Source organism: Somniosus microcephalus, chromosome 11 (genome assembly GCF_052327205.1).
Source record: "Somniosus microcephalus isolate GS21.2 chromosome 11, FLI_Smic_1.0, whole genome shotgun sequence".
NCBI classification, from domain to species: Eukaryota; Metazoa; Chordata; class Chondrichthyes; order Squaliformes; family Somniosidae; genus Somniosus; species Somniosus microcephalus.
Window position 1 is genome coordinate 204,007,344 of NC_140997.1, and position 22,406 is coordinate 204,029,749.

Here is a 22,406-nt window from a genome sequence, read left to right on the forward strand (position 1 = left end):
GGGCGGGTTGTCTTATGAGGAAAGGTTGGACAGGCTAGGCTTGTATCCGCTGGAGTTTACAAGAATGAAAGGTGACTTGATTGAAACATACAAGATCCCGAGGGGTCTGGATGGGGTGAATGTGGAGAGGATATTTCCTCTTGTAGGAGAATCTAGAACTAGGACTCGCTGTTTAAAAATAAGGAGTTGCCCAATTAAGTCAGAGATGAGAAGAAATTTTTTCTCACAGAAGGTCGTGAGTCTTTGGAACTCTCTTCCTGAGGATGGTGGAAGCAGAGTCTTTGATTATTTTTAAGGCAGAGGTAGATAGATTCTTGGTAAGCAAGGGGGTGAAAAGTTATCGGGGGTAGGCGGGAATGTGGAGTAATCAGATCAGCCATGATCTTATTGAATGGCGGCGCAGGCTCGAAGGGCCGATGGCCTACTCCTGTTCCTAATTCGTATGTTCAGGGTTTGGTTACCCCAGGGGTAGTTTTAACCTCCCAACACGGGTGGGAGTTAAAAATTCAAAAATGGGAAACTCAACCCCAACCCACCTCCAACATGCCCACTTCTGGTTTCAACAGAGGCAGGTTGGAGCAGGCGACTAACCTGCTCTCCAAAGATGGGTCCCTAATTGAAATATTTTAATTAGGCTGCGTGCCTCAAATTTTAGCTGTGTTTTAAATTTAATGGCTGTGGGCTGGGTTTCCCAGGGCTCGGGAAACCCGGCAGCTGAAGGGAGGTAAAAACGGTTGGATCCAATAGGTAAGTGCCTTTCCAGCACTGCTTGTGGGCCAGAAGGAGCGGAAGTATTTCACCCCTCCCCTCCCAAGCAAACCTGTTTCCCACTCCTAAAATTGGGCTCCCATGATTGGACCCCACCCCCCGATCAATCCAGCCCCCGATCTATTCACGCCCCCCACCCGGTTCACTCCATGCCCCCTCCCCCCGATGTTCCCCATGACCCACAATTTCTCCCTCCCTCCTCTCCACTGCCCGACTGTGGCCTGGTGCTGCAGGCCTGCCCACCCAACAGCCAGCCAGCCTCTCAAACTGGCTGGCTGCTGGCCAGGAAACGGAGTCCAAAAGTTCAAATCAAGTCTGTTGTTAAATTCGGCAGGACCGCTCTGAAAAACCCATACCTCCAGGTTTCTCGACCACTACACCTGCCATTTCTCTCGTCGTAAGTAGTGGGGCCCCCATTTCTATCCCCTTCCCCAGGTGTTATGTCCATATCCCTCTGTTCCCTGAAAAGTAGGATTTTTTTTTTTTTTTTTTTTTTTTTTTTTTTTTTTTTTTTTTTAAATGCTTCAGCTGAATCACCATTCACTGCGCTAGACAGCAATCTATTCCAGGAGTTGCCCAGAATATAGAGATGTTGCATTTAGCAGCCCCCCCCCCTCCTTATAGCTCCCCAGGTTCAACATAAAACATTCTTGTACCTGCCATTTTAGCCGGGGGGGGGTGGGGGGGTGCTGTTTTCCTCATGAACTTCTGTACATTTCATCCCCTACCTCTATTTAAAAACATTGATAGAATTCCCATCGGGAAAACTGCCAGAAAGAAATGTAATGCTTCATCTTGCTATTTGTCCCTCAGATTTTTTTCCCACGGCCAAATGTTCTAAACATATTGACTACTCTCCACTTCTTTTTTTCCCCACACATACAACAGTCAAAGTTTAGTATATAAAAACTGAACCCAGTGACAGGGAACACTTAATCGCCACTCAGCAAAGTTTGTGCAGTATCGTCATCGATTATCACAACCAATATTCCTGTCAGGATTGTATGTTGCAGAGTTGGAATTCACATCAGTGGGGTACTTTGCAAGGTGCGTCTCCTAGCTTGGAACCTCTCCAGATGGGAACAGGGGTCAGAGAAAGGGCTATAACATTATAGGACCAATTCTGTGATCTGCACTCTCATACAGCAAGTCTCCAGGTTGGAACCTCACTTCATAAAATCAACCCTCATTTTTGACATTCATCCTGCTTTGGTTTATCCTTTCCTGAATTAGCTCTCACTTTAGTTGTTTAATCTTATGTGGATGCCTTATCATACCTTGGTGACTTGCCCTCTGCTACCCACATCAAGTCCGTATTACAAGCCACTATAGGAATATGAGGGTAAAGCAACTGCCGAGGAATACTGTCGGGGTTTCCAGCAGTCAAGAGGACATCAATAATCAGCTGAAGATGTGTTTCCCATTGGATAGGCTCACAAAGCAGGATAATAGCTAAAAAAAAATATAGAAGGGAAGAAAAACTACATTTAATTAAGGCATATTGGAAGTTCAACAAAACACCCTGAGCCATGTTTAAAGGCGGCTTTCGATGGGAGACAGTACTATGGAATTCAACTCGGATATCACTGCTGTGCACCAATGTCTGTCAGGACCTTGGATTCATACCTCAGATCAAACTCAGGCTATAATCATGCACAAGAGAAAAAAAGACACCTAGGAAACATGAAGATTGCAGCAAGTCAAAAAAGGCAAAATATTACGAATACATCGATATGTAATTATGACTTTTGCCCATACCCTTCTATTAATCAGCCACTAGGGGGTGTATCATTGGGTTGCTCACTTCCTCCTTTCCCTTTACAAGGAAAAAGCTGATGGCCTTTACAGCAGGGGAGTAAATGTCAATTCAAACACAATGGCCGGAATTTTCACCTTCGTGTCGGGTTGGGTGCCTGTCTTGTTTTACGCACTTTGTATAAAACTAATAAATTGCAGGACAACGGAGTATTACAGTTTAACTCTTTTATGAAGCATCAGGTCTGTGATCTCAATCATACAGCACAGTGGGGACAAGATGGAGTTAGGACCCCTAGCCTGGGTCTTCCAAAACAATAGCAGTCCTTACAGATGCCTGCAGGCCAATGATAACTCAGCATGTGATCACGTGAATATAATAGGTATTCCTTACAGATGCCTGCGGGCCAATGATAATTCAATATGCAAATGTTACATCCCCTTTTAAAAGAAAAATGTTATGTATTACTTTTAAACCTTTCCTCTACCTAACGTTCTCGGTAGCATAAACATATAAGTAAACTCAGCATTTGACTAGCGCTGAAAACATCTCAACGTTTCAATAACGATGTACAGTTTCTTTTTAGGGCAGCGATCCGCCTACACCCTTTGACAGTTCACAAGGCAAGGATAACTAGGCTTGACCTCTCGTCCCGACCTTGTGTGGTATGGAACTGAGCATGCTCCTGAATCGGTCAACAACGCAGGTTCAGGTAAGTATGATGTGTTTTGTGTATTGCTCTGTTCATCACACTCTGTTGAACTGATCCTCTCGTCAGAATGACGGTGTTGTTCCTTGGTGTTCAGGAGGTGCCTGCGATTGCGGCGGTACACCTGTCCTTCTGGGGTGCGGACGTGATACGATCGCTCAGTGTCAGCTGGCTGGATGACGACTGCTGGCTTCCAGTAGTCATGCTCCTGGATTCTGACGGATTCTCCATTGTGCAGCGGCAGCAGTAGTCTAGCTGACCTGTCATAGTATCTCTTTTGGTGTTGCTGTCTCTGTACACGTTTTGCATGCACTTGCTTGCAGCGGACGACCTCTGGCTGCAGCTGCTGGTTGGTGCTTGGAAGGATTGAGCGAAGTCTGCGGCTCATCAACAGCTGTGCTGCTGACTTGAAGTTGTCAACAGGAGTGTTGCGGTACTCAAGGAAACTGATGTAGGGGTCTCTTTTGTCCGCTTTGGCTTTGTCCATGAGTGTTTTTGCAATCTGGACAGTTTTTTCAGCAAGGCCATTACTTTGAGGGTAATGTGGGCTTGATGTGACATGTGTGAAATCCCATGCCTTGACAAACGACTCGAACTCTTTTGATTTGTATTGCGGGCCATTGTCTGAGACTAAAGTCTCTACAATGCCATGCCTGGCAAAGGCTGCCTTTAGCTTGTGGATCACAGCTGCAGATGTGGTGCTGTGAAGCTTGTCCAGTTCAAAAAATCTGCTGTAGTAATCAACAGTCACTATGTAGTCCTCGTTGTTCCATGTGAACTGATCCGTTGCCGCGACCTGCCAGGGCCTGTCTGGGATGCGGTGAGGTATCATGGGCTCTTTGACATTTGATGGGCGGCGTTCTAGACAAATGGAACATTTTCCGACAATGTCCTCAATGTGTTTGCACATTCCGGGCCAAAACATAATGTCACGTGCTCTTTGTTTGCATTTTTCCATGCCCATATGTCCAGCATGAATTTTTGTCAACATCTCTTCTCTGAGACTGGTAGGAATGATGATTTTCTCCCCTTTGAAGATGATTCCGTTGATTTGTGACAGTTCGTCTCTGTGGTTCCAGAATTCAGATATGCTCTGAGGGCATTTCTTCCTTTCCTCAGGCCATCCTTCATGTATGACTTTGCTCAGCAGTGTGAGTTGTGCATCTTTCTCGGTTTCTGCTCAGATTTCTTTCAGTTTTGAGTCACTCACAGGTAAGCTGTTGTACACCATGTGCACCTGCACATCCATGCCTTCACTGAGGCTGCTGTCCTGGTAGCTAAGAGACTTTCTGGAGAGCGTGTCTGCGACAGGAATGTCTTTGCCTGGACGGTGAATGATTGTGAAGTCGTACTTCTGTAGCTGAAGGATCATTCTCTGTAGCCTTGGTGGGGCTGCAGCTAGTGGTTTCCTCATGATTGACTCGAGGGGCTTGTGGTCGGATTCCACAATGACTTGTCGGCTATAGACATACTGGTGGAAACGCTTACATCCAAACAGAATTGCATATAGCTCTTTCTCGATTTAAGCATAGTTGATTTCACTGTCTGAGAGAGATCTGGAAGCGTAGCCGATGGGCTTTCCTTTTTGCAGTAATACTGCGCCTAGTTCGTACTTTGACACGTCCACTGGTAGTCTGAGCTCTTTGTTGGGGTCGAAGTAGGCAAGAACTGGTCCTGGTTCTCTGGTGATTAGGTCTTTCATTTTCTGAAATGCTGTGTCATGTTGTTTGTCCCACAGGAACTCATTGGATTGTTTCAGCAACTGACGCATGGGTGCGTTGATTTTGGAGAGGCTCGGGGCAAACTTGGCTAAGTAGTTAACCATGCCTAGTACTGTCTCTAGCTCTGCGCGGTTCTTCGGCGGCTCCATCTTCTTGATGGCGGAGATTTTCTCTGGATCCGGCTTAATGCCATCAGTTGAGAGGCGATGCCCGAAATAACTGATCTCGGTGGATCCGATTATGCTTTGCTCGGGGTTGAGCCAGATACCTTTCTCCCGTGATCTTTGTAGCATCGCACGGAGGTTCCTGTCATGTTCCTCTCTATTCCTGCCATAGATGAGGATGTCGTCTACGATTGCGACTACTCCGTTGAAGCCTCCATAGGTCTCGTCGATCTTCCGCTGGACTTCATCCTGCGCTGAGATAAGATCAAATGGTAAACGCAGAAATCGGTAGCGTCCAAATGGTGTGTTGAACGTTGTTAGCTTAGATGACTCTTCTGTGAGCTTGATAGTCCAGTATCCTGATCGTGCGTCCATCACTGAAGTAACGTGCTCCCACTAGCTTGGGTGTGATGTCATCTAGTGTTGGTATAGGGTAGTGCGGGCATTTGATAGCCTTGTTCAAACCTCTTGGGTCGAGACAGACTCTGAGCTTGCCTGTACGTGGTTTCTCAACCACTACTAACACGTTGACCCACTCTGTCGGTTCGGTTTCCCGGACGATGATTTCTGTATTCTCCATGCTCTGCAGCTCCTCCTTCAGGCGACTACGTAGAGCAAGGGGTATCCTTCTCGGTGGGCAAACCACAGGGGTTGCTGCTGGGTCAAGGTGAATAGTGCATTCACCTGGGAATAGTCTGATTCCTTTGAAAACGTCAAGCAGACAGTCATGGAGGAGTTTGCTGACAACTGGTGCTGTCAATGATAGCACTAGCTTGACGAGGTCCATGTCTAAACATGCCTTTAGACCTAGCACTGGAGGTGCTTGAGTGTCAACAATGTAAAAATCCAACATCATGTCGCTTTCTTTGTACTTGCATTTCATCACGCATGTGCCTTTTACAATGAGCTTCTCACCCCCATAGCTGGTCAGTCTGCGTGAGGTGGGCTGTAGCTCACACTCATCCTTCAAGCTGTGATACTCAGAGGAATTACATTAACCTGAGCTCCAGTGTCTAATTTAAACTTAAGCTCTGTTAAGGGTCTGATAACAAGGATTTGATTACTTTAATTAGGTCGCCCGCCTCTCCCGCTGGTAAACGCGCCAGAGTTAAAGGTAAGAGGAGGCGGGATGATGCTGGGTTCCCGACGCGCTGCCTATTTTCGCTATTTTTACAGCCGACCCGCCTCCAAACCCGCGCACACACACATGGCAACAGGAAAATTCCGGCCAAAGACATTTATGAAATGTCAGACTGACAGAACACAGAAAAATAAGCACAGTGAAGTTAGATGGATACCTTCTCTCCCACCTCTCCCCCCAAAATTTGAATCTGTGACTATTCATCTTAAGAGACCAGTCAAGTGAGCTATTGGAACCTCCAGCAGAGCCACTGCTTTATGGTAGTGGTTTTCGTACTTTGTGTATGGAAACCCCTGCAAATAATGACATATGCTGGTGGATTCAATGCAAATATTGACGTGCGCCCAGGGTCCCCATGTTAAAACTCCCAAAAGAAAACATTAGCATATAGCAACAGAAATAATGTGTAAGTCAACAAATATAGAAAAAAAAGAGATTGCAAAATTTGAGACACCTTGCAATATGCCTAGCCCCAGACAGACAAAAGTCTGATAATCTGTGGACCCCCTTTAATGCCCTCACAGACCTCCATTTGAAAACCTGTGGTGTATGGTGACTGAGTAAATCAAATTCCATTTTTATTACATGAAATTCTGGGGGATTACATTCTGGGTTCTACAATAGTGTTGCACAGTTAGAGTTTAATATTACACAGCTTTTCTATAGTTGCTAGTTACTGTATTTCTTAGTTTGTTTGGAATTTTAGCACCTTTAAAAGGCATAATGACCGTGGTGAGTAGGAACAGCATAGGGAAAAAATAAAATGGCCAAACACTCAAACAAAATGAGGGAAATGTTGAGTGAGAACAGCATTTTTACGTTGTTCTTAGTCTCTATATTCTTGGTAAGTTTTGTTCAGCATTGTAACATCCCTACAACACTGCAAAATAAATACAAGGACCAGTACCAGGAACAGCTACAAAAAATTATTTTAAAAAGTATAGTTTTTAGCTAAACAGTAACATTAAACAGCTGTTGGAGACCAGAAATAGCCAGCAACAGAACTGAGAACAGAAACTGGAACAGCCAACAGTAAAACCGAGAACAGACTTGCCAACCAGCTGAGCAACCGGGGAATTGTTGAATTTGGTAACAGAATTAGAGAGATCTCATGGGAGCAAGAAATGAGTGCAAGACTTCCATATTACCCCAAAATATTAGTGTATTTTCACCACTCCCACTAATTCTGCTCTGAGTCAGCTTCAGAGCAGAGGCAGAGCAAGAGTGAGAGCGCAGAATCAGCAGCAGTGATATAGCTGGCATTTATACTAAACTTAATTAACACGGAAGATATGCCCTTGCTCCTACTCCCATAACACCCATGATTCAGGCACAAGATTCCAGATGGCCAATGACATTCTGTTCAATACTCCAAGAAAATAGAAAACCAGTAGCTTTGTAAATTACAAACCAGTTTTGTCCATCATCTTTTACACAACACCATTCAAACTTAAGTGTGCCCATACATGTAGTGGTAATTAAAGTAGACATGCAACAGTTGTTTGTCTACTGCTGTGGTGCTGTGGAATTTGCCTCACAATATAAACAGGGTGAATTCATTCGAACCAAGAGCCTACGGTATTACAGAACCGCTTCTTAAAGCATTCCTTTAGTGTAAACACAACTGACTTGTTACTTTAAGGGTGCATTCTACTCAAGTTTAGCATTGGTGCGACGTGGAAACCACTTTGCATCAATTCTGAACTTAGACTGTAAATTAGGTGCCAAGGCCCGAACTGATTTGAGAGTGCAGGGGAGTGTGACTCCCTCCTCCAGGGAGTTGAACACAGCTTCATTCTGGTGTCAGGTTGGGCCCTGATGCCGGATTTAGGCAGCACTTATCGTGTAACTGCAGGATCAATGTAAAGCCAAACTGCTTCGCACCAATGTTGCAGTCAGAGCGTGAATTAACTTTAAGACAATTGACATTTAACACAAACGATTTATGTGCACACACATTTGAGTTACCTTCAATGTTAGGAAACTTCACAGGTACAGATGGCTGGAAAATAAAGAATTCTAGTGTCAATAGGTTAATTCCATGTTAATTGAAGATAACACTATCACGCCTACCATAAGAAAATACATTTTCAACAGGCAATTACATTTCAGCTTCAAACAACAGGCACAGTCTACTCTTAATTCAAAGTTGTTTAATTCAAAATTATCTGTTAATTCAAATTGAAATCATGCAACATAAAAAAAGCATCCTTTTATTAAAATTACTTAATTCATATTACTTAGCAAAAAGTTTTGAATTAACAAGAGTAGGATGTAATGTGGAAGTAGTTTGAGGGACTCTTGCAATATGAAGTGCTTCCCCCCCCATCTATGGAATTCAGAGAAAATGTCAACATCTCCTACCTTGTAGACAGCAGGCAGGTTTACAAATTACAATACTGAATTTCTTTCAGGTATCTGGTGATCAACGTTCCCTCTAAATCATCCTTATTGTGCGCGGCCTGTTTATTGCAATGCGCGGCCCCTTTAAATTTCTGCGCAAGCGAGGTATTTCAAGTGGAGAAGCTTGTGAGCGGCCCGCGCGGTACCTGGCACATTACTGCACGGCCACGCACGTGCACAGCTTAGAGGGAACATTGCTGGTGATGTAGGTTTTTAGTGCATCTGGCATTGGCTTAGATGCCAACCTGGGGCACTGAAGCCATCTCAGTAACCTAAATTTCAGCTCTCTGCTTTAATTTTTTTGTGGGGGGGGGGGGGGATTGAGGGGTGGAGGCGAGTAGGGAATAACATCAATGATGTAAACCCAGAATATCGCCTATAAAAAAAAAAGGTAGGTGCAGATGATTTGGGGATTTTTGAAATACCGTATTTTATAAATTAGCAAGGACAGAATACTTTATAAAACAAAATACCAATAGCATGCAATTACATAGTGAGACATCCCATGGGGCGTGACAAAGCAGGAGACAGGACATGGAAGAAGAGTTTGGGAAACGGAGCAAAGGTGCAGTTGAACATCTTCTGGACTCAACATTGAGTTCAACAATTTCAGACCTTTTGTATGAATGCATTCAAGCATAGAATCAGGCAGACAGGCTTACAACTACGATGTTCTCTTTATTCAGTAAAATGGCTGCTGCTTTCCCGGGTAATTCCCATAATGCAATGCACATTACATTACCGTATTGACTGGTGTCAAACTCGCAATCAATACACGACATCCCCCTTTTCCTTGGAAACAAACTTGCAGTTTACAAACAGTTGCTTACAATAACACTGCATAACTTATTTGGTTTATAAACTTTTTACAAACTTGTGCCTTACCACACAACTAAATAATTCCCAGGTTTAAACATTTAACATCACCCATGCAGTTCTCGCACAGTTTATGTTGTGACATAATCAGACAATCTTTGGGATTTTCTTTTAACCCTTTGAGGTCTGGCTGTATTGGGTATGTCTGACATGTTGGTATCAGTGGGTATTGCCTGTGTCACAGTGGTATGTGTGTCAGGGTCTACTATACTGTCCTCAGTCCCTTGTGTTTCCTTCTGCTCATGGAGTGTCTCCTTTGGTCCATTGGTTCTGTATTTCTTCACAAACGCAGTGTTTCTCGAGTAGCGTGCTCCGTCTGGAGATTCTAGTACTACTTGACCCCGTTCTCAAAACTTTGTGCGGTGTGGCATTAAAAGGAGTGGTGAACTTGTCCACTTTGTCCTGCCGTACCAGCACCGTGTCGCCAACATCCACCTCTGAGTATTGTGTTCTCCGCTGTTCATCTGCGTACAGTTTGGACTTGCCTTTTTGTTCTTTGTAATGAAATCTGTTTGTCTTGCCTGTATTCGTTTTGCACTCATGTATATTACCCTCCCCCACACTGTGTATAGTTTCACTTCCTCTTTCCTGACTAACCTGGAAGGTTCCAGGTCTTGGCTCTTGGCTCCGCCCCTGACTTCTCTTACATAAAGATCCCCGGATCTGTATGACTCATTCCTGTGAGCCAGTCGGTGTGTTGAGATGTTAGCTCTGATCTTAGTGATTAAAAGCCAACTTGTTAAAGTCTATAACTTCTAGTTTTGTGGTTATTGAAGGCACATCAATTTTAATCACTAAAGAATACTAGGATGGATCGACTCCTAAAACCAGAGCGTCTGGACTTGGATCCACATTCTGCTGAAGCATCAAATCAATTTGGACACTGGCTCAAATGCTTCGAACTCTTCGCGAGGGCCTCATCCGCTAGCGAGGTAGATAAACTGAGTCTACTGACTACTCGCGTTACATCGGATTTATTCGTTCATCCGGGACGCCACCTCTTACACGGAGGCCATCACTATCCTGAAGGCCCAATACCAGAGGCCAGTAAACGAAGTGTACGCCAGACATCTGCTGGCTACACGCAGGCAGCGACCTGAGGAATCAATGGACGATTTCTTACAGGGCCTAAAGGACTTGGTCCGGGACTGTAATTGCAAGGCCGTGACGGCCAACGTGTACTCTGACGAATTGGTCCGCGATTCCTTCATCACGGGCCTCAAATCGAATTATATCCGGCAGAGACTGCTGGAGAAGGAGGTCCTGGACTTAAAAAAGGCAGTGGCCACTGCGCGATCGCTGGACGTGGCCCAGAAAAACTCTTATTCTTCTGGCCATGCGGCCCTCACCGCCTCGTGCGCGCCGAGCGGGCCGCCATCTTGGAATCAGCCATCTTCCCCATCCAGGTCTCAGACCAGCTCTACACCGCCGGAGTCCCCACACAGAAGTTCACCCAGGAGTCCTACGACAGCGGCAATGTCTCGAGGCCCGAAATGCTACTTCTGCGGCCAGGCCAAGCACCCCAGACAACGATGCCCAGCGAAGGACGCTACATGCTTCAAATGTAAGAAATAGGGGCATTTTAGCAAAGTCTGCGGGGGGAATCCGATTTCCAACTCCGTCACCGCCTCGTGCGTGCCGTGCGGGCCGCCATCTTTTCCCGACTCAACGGCCGCCCAGGGCCCAACAGTGGCTTCGATCACGGTGGATCAATCCAGGCCACACCTGTTGATAAAATCCATGATGGACATACAGGTAAACGGGAATTTAACGAAATGTTTAATTGACTGTGGGAGTACCGAGAGTTTTATCCACCCTAGCCTGGTACGGCGGCACTCATTAACGGTAACCCCTACACGGAGCAGAATTGCTATGGCTGCTAAGCCCCACACTTCGGACATTTTGGGCTACTGTGTGGTAACACTGACTGTAAAAGGCACGGACTACAAGGATTTTAAACTCCTCGTGATGCCAGAACTCTGTGTTAATGTAATCTTGGGCCTGGACTTCCAGTGCCACCACGAAAGTGTCACGCTAGCATATGGCGGGTCCCAGCCGCCACTCACAGTCTGTGGCCTATCAACCTTAAAAATCAGCCCGCCCTCCTTATTCGCTAATCTCGCTCCGAACTGTAGGCCCATAACAACCAAAAGTAGACGGTACAGTCTGGAAGACATACACTTTATCAAGGCGGAAGTGGACAGACTCCTGCGGGAAGGCATTATTGAATGCAGTACCAGTCCGTGGCGTGCCCAAGTAGTCATAGTTAAAAATAGCGAAAAGAAATGGATGGTAATTGACTACAGCCAGACTGTTAATATTTATACCCAGCTGGACGCCTACCCTTTACCCCGCATATCAGAAATGGTCAACCAGATTGCGCAATACCGAGTCTTCTCGACTATCGACCTCAAATCCGCGTATCACCAGCTCCCCATTAGAACGGAGGACCGCCCATATACCGCCTTTGAGGCGAACGGACGCCTCTACCATTTTCTCAGAGTGCCCTTCGGGGTAACAAATGGGGACTCGGTCTTCCAACGTGAGATGGACCGCATGGTTGACGAGAATAAACTACAAGCTACCTACCCCTATCTGGACAATGTCACTATCTGTGGGCACAACCAGCAAGACCACGATCTAAATCTTGCGAGATTTTTAAAAACTGCCCTAAAGCTGAATCTAACCTACAACGAAGACAAATGTGTCTTCAACACAACCCGTCTCTGTATCCTCGGCTGTGTGGTGAAAGATGGGGTAATTGGACTGGACCCTGACCGATTACGCCCCCTAAAAGGAACTGCCCCTGCCACACAATCCCAAAGCCTTAAAAAGGTGCCTGGGATTTTTTTCGTACTATGCCCAATGGGTGCCCAATTACTCTGATAAGACCCGACCCCTCATTAAATCGACGTCCTTCCCACTATCAGCTGAAGCTCGGGAGGTTTTCACCAGTATCAAACAGGACATTGAAAGGGCTGCACTGTGTGCAGTGGATGAAAGCATTCCCTTTCAAGTCGAAAGCGATGCGTCAGACTTTGCCTTAGCTGCGACCCTCAATCAGGCTGGGAGACCTGTGGCCGCCTTCTCCCGAACCCTTCAGGGACCTGAAATCAGGCACTCTTCTGTCGAGAAGGAGGCACAGGCTATAGTGGAGGCAGTGCAGCACTGGAGACACTACCTAGCCGGCAAACGTTTCACCCTGCTCACCGACCAGCGGTCGGTGGCTTTCATGTTTAATAACAAAGGGGGAAAATCAAGAATGACAAAATACTCAGGTGGAGGATCGAACTATCCACGTTCGACTATGATATTATGTACAGGCTGGGAGCCCTTAATGAACCCCCAGATGCCCTATCGTGGGGAATGTGTGCCAGCATTCATACGGACAAATTACAGGGTCTCCACAACGACCTCTGTCACCCAGGGGTCACCCGACTATACCATTTTATAAAGTCCCGCAATCTGCCCCACTCCATCGAGGAGGTCAGGGCAATGACCAGAGCCTGCCGCATCTGTGCGGAATGCAAGCCTCGTTTCTACAGGCCTGACCGTGCACACCTTATCAAAGCCACACGGCCATTCAAGCGCCTAAGTCTGGACTTCAAGGGACCCCTTCCCTCTGCCGACCATAACGTATACTTCCTCAATATCATCGATGAATATTCCCGCTTCCCCTTCGCCATTCCCTGCCCAGACATGAGCAGTGCCACGGTCATCAAGTGTCTCTGTAATCTATTCTGCATGTTTGGCATGCCGAACTACATACACAGCGATAGGGGGACGTCATTTATGAGTGACAAACTGCGCCAGTTCCTGCTCTCAAAGAGGATAGCCACTAGCAGAACCACTAGCTACAACCCCCGGGGTAATGGGCAAGTGGAAAGGGAGAATGCTACTGTTTGGAAGGCTGTCACGTTAGCCTTAAAGTCAAAAGGCCTTCCGACCTCCCGCTGGCGGGAAGTCCTCCCAGACGTGCTCCACTCCATAAGGTCTCTGTTATGTACAGCCACTAACGCTACCCCTCACGAAAAGATGTTCGTTTTCCCCCGGAAATCCACCTCGGGCATATCTCTACCCGCGTGGCTGACATCTTCGGGGACAGTACTATTGCGGAAGCACGTGAGAGGCCATAAAACGGACCCCCTTGTGGAAAAGGTACAGCTCCTCCATGCAAACCCTCAGTACGCCTATATTGAATACTCTGACGGGCGAGAGGACACGGTTTCCATAAAAGACCTCGCTCCCTCGGGGAGCGGAGAGAACGATGAGAGACTACCCGAGGAAGACCTACACCAAAAAGAGACAGGACGCCCAGAGGTATCAATACCCAACTTTAACCTGGAGGACACTGCAGATAACCTGGAAGACACTGTGGAGGCCCGGACAGCGGAGGAACCAGAATCCACTCCCCTAGAGGCACCCCAACCGGCTTTGCGCCGATCACTGAGAACCGCAAAACCTCCTGACAGACTCACTTATACCAACTTTTAAGAAACATCACCCCGATGGACTAAATCTAAAGGGGTGAATGTAATGAAATCTGTTTGTCTTGCCTGTATTCGTTTTGCACTCATGTATATTACCCTCCCCCACACTGTGTATAGTTTCACTTCCTCTTTCCTGACTAACCTGGAAGGTTCCAGGTCTTGGCTCTTGGCTCCGCCCCGACTTCTCTTACATAAAGATCCCCGGATCTGTATGACTCATTCCTGTGAGCCAGTCGGTGTGTTGAGATGTTAGCTCGGATCTTAGTGATTAAAAGCCAACTTGTTAAAGTCTATAACTTCTAGTTTTGTGGTTATTGAAGGCACATCAATCTACGTCCCGGTCACGTACTTCCATGTCTGCGCGCGACTCTGATGTCTGGCAGCTTTCCTCTCATTTTCCGTTTAAAGAGCAGCTCTGCCGGGCTCTTTCCTGTCGTGGCATGGTCAATGCTCCTGTACACAGTCACATATTTCCTAAGTTCACGTTTCCAATCTAGTCCTTCTGACTGAGCAATTCTGATGCATTCTGGCGCTCGACTTCTCCGTTAGCCTGAGCCCATTTTGCTGTTGTTTTCAGGTGTCCGATCCCGTTGTTTTCACAGTATTCTTTGAATAATTCAGATCTGAATTGGGGACCATTATCAGATTTGCAGGTGATTGGCAAACCATGACGGCTGAAGATTGACTCTAAACTATCAATAACCTTCTCTGTTGTTGTGGAGGTCATGATGTTGTATTCATAGTAACGACTATAATAATCAACTACCACAAGAATGGAGTGGTTGGATGGCAAGGGTCCCAGTAAGTCTATAGCTACATCCTGCCAGGGGCCCTCCGGTAATGGTGTTGGTCTCAACGGTTCAGGTGGGTCAGGTCTGGCTACTATCTGACAGCCGTGGCACGCTTTACAGTGTTTTTCAGCTGCCTTGTCCATGCCAGGCCACCAAACCTTGGTTCTGAGATGTTTTCAACACCCTCTATTCCAGCTAAGGCATTAGCTATCTCGTGCTGATATTGCTCACCAGCTGAAGATACACCGAATATCAGCCTCTTGTACCTGTATACTCCGTTATGTACTGCAAACGTTGTGATTTCTCGTGACTCAGGGGTCAGATCTAGCTGGTGATAACCCCATTTCAGGTCTAGCTTACTAAACACAGTCGAGCCGTTCATACCTTGGAGTATCTCATCAACGGTGGGGATTGGATATCGTTCCCTCACTATTGCCTGGTTTGCTCGTCTCATGTCTAGGTATAACCTTACATCCTTATCCATTTTTGGTACAATAACCACAGGATTTACCCATGGGGTGGGACCAGTTACAGGTTCGATAATGTCCATGTCCCTCAATTGTTTTATTTTGGCCTCTACTGCCCCCCTTAAGTTGAATGGTATATGTTGTGTCTGGGTATAATAAGACACAGACTGCGGAGAACGGTACAACAGGTGTTTACTCAACGTGGCTCACACTGGAACTGATCTGTACAGATTACTACTCAGTGCTATATACAGGTGTGGTCACTGCCGGTACTGCAGTATACATGAGCTGTAAAAGATAGTTCCCCCCTTAAAAAGGTATATACATTACAATTCCTCCCCTTTTAGATTAACAGTACCATAACACTCATTTAACAATTAAATCTCAAACTAATTACAATTAACACTTTTAACATGCAACATTAGCTGAAAATAGTCTATTTATATATTCAGTCTTTGGGGAGGCTTCCTGATCCTTTCTGGATAGCGCCTTTGTGGTGTATGTAACCTGTTCCACCTTAAGAGAACTTAAGCCTGGTCCACCTTAAGAAAGGTACTACTTTCTTTGGCTGCTGTATACGTAATACCGGTGGTGACCACACCGGTATATAAGCACAGTGTAATAATATGGTATTCAGTATAGTCCGACCTCCAACCAGTAAAGACCTGTTGAATTTACTCTTGTGGTCTGTGTAGTAATTCTCACTATAACACACAGACTTAACAGTGGCGACGAGTCCGATTCTTACCCTGCTGCAGTAATTTCCACGGTGACTTCGTCCACAGACAGGACGTCGAAGAGAGGTTTCCACCCTCATCACCCTACTGGAAGACACGTCGAGCGGCAGGTATCGAGCAACCGGAGTGCAGAAGACATCCTGACCTCGAAGCCTCCATCAGCGACTGCCAGCTTCTTCTACTACCTCGTGGTGGGTAAGCCGGGCAGCGACGCGACAGAAAGTCAACCGCGTTGGCTGTACAGACGGGGCTGGGAAGACGGAGGAATAAGGGCGGTGAGGTCGATCGCGACCAGAGATAAGGGCCGGGCCGCTTTCGAGCGAGAGGCGCAGCGCGGGACATCGATCGCGACCGGAGATAAGGGCCACATTCGGGCTAAAGGCGCAGCGTCTGGGGAAACTGAAGGCGCGAGAGCCGCGGTGAAGCGGAGACAGCGTCGGGGGACGGGTGAAGACCGCCAAGCGCGGGAAAACCGCCATTTTGTGGGCGGAGGACAACGGCAAGAGCGGGAAGCCGCCATCTTAGATAACATTAAAAATACGATAAATTGCTACGATGCCTAAACATGGGAACATTAATGCCTTCGACAGTGATATAGAAGACTGGGCTATGTATGTAGAACGCATACAAAACTATTGTAAGGCAAATAAAATTCCTGAGACAGATAAAGCACTAACATTACTAAACTTAATGGGTGCGAAGACATACAGGCAATTGAAACACCTGTTATCACCAGAGGAACCGGCGGATAAGACATTCGAACAGATTGTTACTGTCCTAAAAAATCATCTTAGCCCCACGCCGCTGATGCTAGCGGAACGATTTAAATTTTATGATAGAAGACAGCGGCAAAATGAAAGCAATGCTGAATATTTGATGGAATTACGTAAGCTAGCAAAATATTGTCAGTTTGGAACGGGACTGACAGAGGCACTTCGAGATAGATTTGTGTGTGGTTTATTTAAACAGGATACACAAAGGCGACTGCTCGAGGAGAATGAGCTGTCTCTTGCGAAGGCGGTCACTATGGCAGCAGCACACGAGGCCGCAGCGAGAGGCACGGCAGTAATGCAGCTACGGCCACCGGAACTCGGTACAAACAAATTGGGTTTGAGTTCTGTCAAATGTTATCGTTGTGGAAAGACAACGCACGATCAGAACCAGTGTTGGTTTAAAAACCAAGAATGCAGAACGTGTGGCAGGTTTGGCCACATAGCTAAAGTATGCCGGTCAGGAAAGAAGACCAGCAATAAAAAGTCACCGCAAGGAAAATATGCAAAGGTACACAAGGTGACAAAGAACAGTTTGACTGAACAGAAGTCAGATTTAGACGCTAGCAGTAATGAACTGGATAGCTTAAGAATACACAACGTTGGTAAGGATACAGAACTCCAGACAATTGGGGTCACTCTTAAGATAGCAGGAGTCCAAGTAAAAATGGAATTGGACACTGGATCGGCATTGACGGTCATGAATAAGAAAGATTACAGAAGGTTATTCCAACATATTCCCTTACAGGATACGGAGATTATATTGAAAACGTACACGGGGCAAAGAGTGTACCCCATCGGAAAAATAGAGGTAGAAGTGGTCCACAAGGGCGAAGGAAGCCAAGTAAGTGGTCCACAAGGGCGAAGGAAGCCAAGTAATGGACTTATATGTGCTACCTGAAGGAGGTCCACCACTACTAGGACGGGAGTGGATTAGGAAAATGAATATGGACTGGCACTCCTTTAAAGCACTAACGGTAGATTCCGGGGAAACAGCTGTCAAACCTAAACGATTGTCCAGAATATTGGATGAGGCTAAAGTGTTCCAGCCGGGACTGGGAACACTGAGAGGAATTACGGCAAACATCAAGATTGATGAACATGCACAACCAAAATTTTTTAAAGCCAGACCGGTACCCTATGCAATACGATCTGCGGTTGAAGCGGAGCTGGAAGCACTAGAACGTTCAGGGGTACTGTCTAAAGTAGATTGGAGTGAGTGGGCTACGCCCATTGTTCCCGTTATGAAACGTCCTGCGAACAATAAGCCAGGAGATCCAGGGAAGGTTCGCATCTGTGGAGATTTCAAGATCACCGTTAATCCGGTGCTTCACACGGTGCAGTATCCACTTCCACGGATTGAGGATATTTTCGCTTCACTGTCTGGCGGGAAACACTTCACCAAGATAGACCTGGCGCAGGCGTACTTGCAGATGGAGGTTGAAGAAGAGTCACACCAATACCTCATGATCAACACGCATCGAGGGTTGTACCGGTACAATAGGCTGGTTTTTGGTGTGGCATCGGCTCCAGCAATTTGGCAGAGGGCCATGGAGCAGGTATTACAGGGAATTCCAGGCACACAATGTTACCTGGACGACATTCTGATCACAGGTGATGGTGATGAACAGCATCTCGCTAACTTGGAACTGGTGCTCAACAGACTGAAAGAGTATGGACTTAGGGTAAATCGGCAGAAATGTGAGTTCTTCCAGAAGCGGATCTCGTACTGTGGTCATGTCATTGACCGGGAGGGGCTTCATAAGTCTCCTGACAAGATAGCGGCAGTTGTAAAGGCTCCCGCTCCGGAGAATGTCTCAGTTGAGGTCGTTTCTAGGATTAATTAACTACTACCATAAATTTCTGCCAAATTTATCCACGGTGCTGCATCCGTTGAACGCTCTTTTACAGAAAGGGGTACCATGGGACTGGGGCGAAAACTGTAAGAAGGCATTTCGCAAAAGCAAAGAATTGATCACCTCAGAGGAAGTGTTGGCTCACTTCAACCCGACACTGCCTATTCGGTTGGCTTGTGATGCTTCTCCATATGGTATTGGGGCAGTACTCTCACATAAATTGCCAAATGGCACGGAAAGGCCAGTCGCGTTTGCATCCAGATCATTGACCTCCGCTGAGCGCAACTATGCGCAGATCGATAGGGAGGCCCTTAGCCTTGTATGGGGAGTGAAGAAGTTTAATCATTACCTACAGGGCCAAAAATTCACACTTCTGACGGACCATCAACCGTTGGTGTCCATTTTTAACCCTAAGAAGGGTGTTTCGGTGATGACCGCACAGCGTCTCCAGAGATAGTCTCTTTTCTTAGGGGCACATCAATATCAGATAGAATTCAAAGGTACGAAACAGCATGGCAATGCTGATGGCCTGTCGCGCCTGCCACTACCTGAAGATGAAGACACGACGGAAGTTGACCCTGTTGAGTTATTTCATTCGACCATTATCGAGTGTTTACCTGTCACCAACGCAAGTATTGAAAGAGAAACCAGGAACGACCCGACACTGTCCAGAGTCTACGAGGTGACAGTGAAAGGATGGCCAACACGGGGTGATCCTCTGTTACCGGCATTCTCGGCAAGGCGAGACCAGCTGTCCGTCTGCCATGGTACTTTGATGTACGGGACAAGAGTGATTATTCCTCCCAAGTTAAGGGAAAGAGTTTTAAAAGAACTACATGAAGGTCATCTGGGGGGGGGGAGTTAAAATGAAAAGTCTTGCTAGGGCTTACGTATGGTGGCCGGGTATTGACCAACAGATTGAGGAGTTAACGAAAAGCTGCGCTGGGTGTCAAAAAGTGCAAAATGCACCTCCGATAGCACCGCTACACCCATGGGAATGGCCTTCAGCCCCACGGCAACGCGTACACATTGACTTTGCTGGTCCATTCATGGACTCCATGTTCCTAATTGCGGTGGACGCACATTCCAAATGGCCAGAAGTCATCAAGATGAATACTACTACTTCAGAAAAGACAATTGCGGTGTTAAGAACAATATTCGCAAGGAATGGATTGCCAGAACAGATCTGTTTGGACAACGGACCACAGTTTGTATCGGAAGAATTCCAACAATTCTTAAAGAAGAATGGAGTTAAACATTATACCTCTGCCCCATATCATCCGGCGACAAACGGGTTGGCTGAAAGATTTGTCCAGACATTCAAAAAGGCTATTAAGGCCACGAATGATGATCAGATTCCGCTGCAACACAAGGTCGATAAGTTCCTGATGTCATATAGAAACGCCGATCATGCCGTGACTAACCAAAGTCCTGCTATGATGTTTTATAACAGGAGGTTGCGGTCCAAGTTGGACTTGTTAAAACCAAATGTGCGGAGGGAAGTGGAAAACAAACAGTTCCGGCATATTAATAACAAGACCACTCGAAGTTTCGACGTAGGACAACCAGTGATGGCAAGGGGCTATGGAAACGACAAATGGCAGTCCGGAACAATCCGGGCCAGACAAGGACCTCTGATGTACACCGTAGATATTGGTCATAATGTGATAAGGCGTCATGCGGATCAACTGGTAGAGTCGAGAGCAAGGGTCGAACCCATGGTTGTGACAGAGACAGCTGTGGAAGACGTTCATGAACCTGAAGCATCTACCTCGGCCGAGAATGTATTTGATGATGACACCCAATCCATTGGCAACCAACTAGAGGAGGCACCTCAACAAGAATTAGAGACCACTGAAAGGCGTTATCCAAGCCGAATCAGAAAGCCTCCTGAGAGACTGAACCTTTGAACTGTTATACCTGAAGTTATATATGTATATATGTTATGTTTATTTGGGGATATGACTTAAGCTAAAAAGGGAGGATTGTGGTGTATGTAACCTGTTCCACCTTAAGAGAACTTAAGCCTGGTCCACCTTAAGAAAGGTACTACTTTCTTTGGCTGCTGTATACGTAATACCGGTGGTGACCACACCGGTATATAAGCACAGTGTAATAATATGGTATTCAGTATAGTCCGACCTCCAACCAGTAAAGACCTGTTGAATTTACTCTTGTGGTCTGTGTAGTAATTCTCACTATAACACACAGACTTAACAGCCTTTCCCGAGTGTCTTGCTCTTGGTGCGGAGGCGATTCTGGCCCCCTGTCGTCGGTTGGTTCATCAGCTTCCGATGCTACTGTTTCTGGGGTAGATGCGACCTGTACGTCGGGTTCATCACCAGGTACGTATGGGCGAGGCATGGGGTTGACTTGTTCCTGTGACTCTAGGAGCTGGTCAGCATGGCGTCTCACGATGCTCTCCCCAACGTCCACTGTGTACATTAGTGGGCCCTGCCATGTGCATATCGTTCCTGGCTGCCATTTTTCTGTTCGGTAGTCGCGGGCCAAGACTGGTTGCCCTACATTGAAGCTCCTTGTTGGCTTCTCATGGATGTGCTGGAATTGCTTACTCTCAACATCTCTTCGTACATTTGGTCTGAGCAAATCCAGGTGAGATCTTAACCTTCGGTTAAAGAACATCATGGCTGGGGCCTGGTTGGTGACTGCATGTGTCGCATTCTGGTAGTGTTGAGTCTGAGTGTTCCAGATATATGCTTAATATAAATCACTGGACACAGACAACAAGAATAACTAAAACAGGTCTTTACTAATCGAAGGTCAGGGCTGAACTGCCTAGAAAATCACTACACAACGTTTATATACCGGTGTGGTCACCACCGGTATTACAATATACAGCAGCCAAGAGAAAGTAGTACATCTCTTAAGGTAGTTCTCTTAAGGTGGAACAGGTTACATACACCACAATCCTCCCTTTTTAGCTTAACAGTGTATATCCCCATTTAACATAACATCTATATATATAAAGCGGCTCTTCTGTCTGTCCCGATGTCTGTCTGTCCGTTCTCTATACGTTTGAAAGTTACAGAGCGTACTGACGCGCGCGTCGCCTCAAAAGAAAACTTACGATTCCGGACCGGTCATAGGCGTATTTACGTTTCGGCCGGACAAAAATCCCGCCCGCGGTATCCCAAAAACGTTCAGCGTTCCGCTCATTAGCATCTCATTAGCGACCGTGTGACGTCGAGGTCCACCAATCGGACGGCGGGTTCCTTCCTACAGTTGAGTGTTGAGTGACTCGACGATTGACCAATCCTACGCTTCGGTGACCTGACCGGTCGACCAATCGGTGTGGAGTGACCAATCGGTGCGTGTGTGGGCGGGCCTTATCCTTCTGAACCGAGGTGAGTGGCCGCCATCTTGATTTTTCACAATTTTTTCCCCCACACTTTCTGTGTGTTAGGGAACTAAGGTAAATATTTTAATGATGTGTTAGGGAATTAAATAACAATTTAATGGGGGGGGGTGGGGGGGGAGCCTCGGGAAATCGCGGGGGGGGGCAGAGCCTCGGGAAATCGCCGGGGGGGGAGTGCCTCGGGAAATCGCGAGGGGGGGGGGGGAAGAGCCTCGGAAAATCGCGGGTGGCTCGCACTGACCGCGCATGCGCCGCCCGCACTGACGCCGCCCGCACTGACCGTGCATGCGCCGCCCGCGAGAGCCCGCTCCCGACGCCGGCCGCCGCTCAGCATTCCCGCTATCGGAACGGCACCGGACCTCAGGCGCTAGGCAGGGGTAG

At 46.8% G+C, this 22,406-nt stretch overlaps 1 protein-coding gene across 1 annotated transcript in view; it reads right to left on the reverse strand.

Moving 5' to 3' along the window:
• Positions 1-22,406, reverse strand: part of LOC147111137 (haloacid dehalogenase-like hydrolase domain-containing 5) — an 86,887-nt gene that overhangs the window by 16,155 nt on the left and 48,326 nt on the right. The window contains exons 5-6 of the mRNA XM_086001728.1: positions 8,228-8,261; positions 2,046-2,220 (exon numbers count right to left, since the gene is read on the reverse strand). Of these exons, the coding sequence (XP_085857854.1) occupies positions 2,046-2,220; positions 8,228-8,261 (209 nt within the window). The remainder of the gene's footprint in view (positions 1-2,045; positions 2,221-8,227; positions 8,262-22,406) is intronic.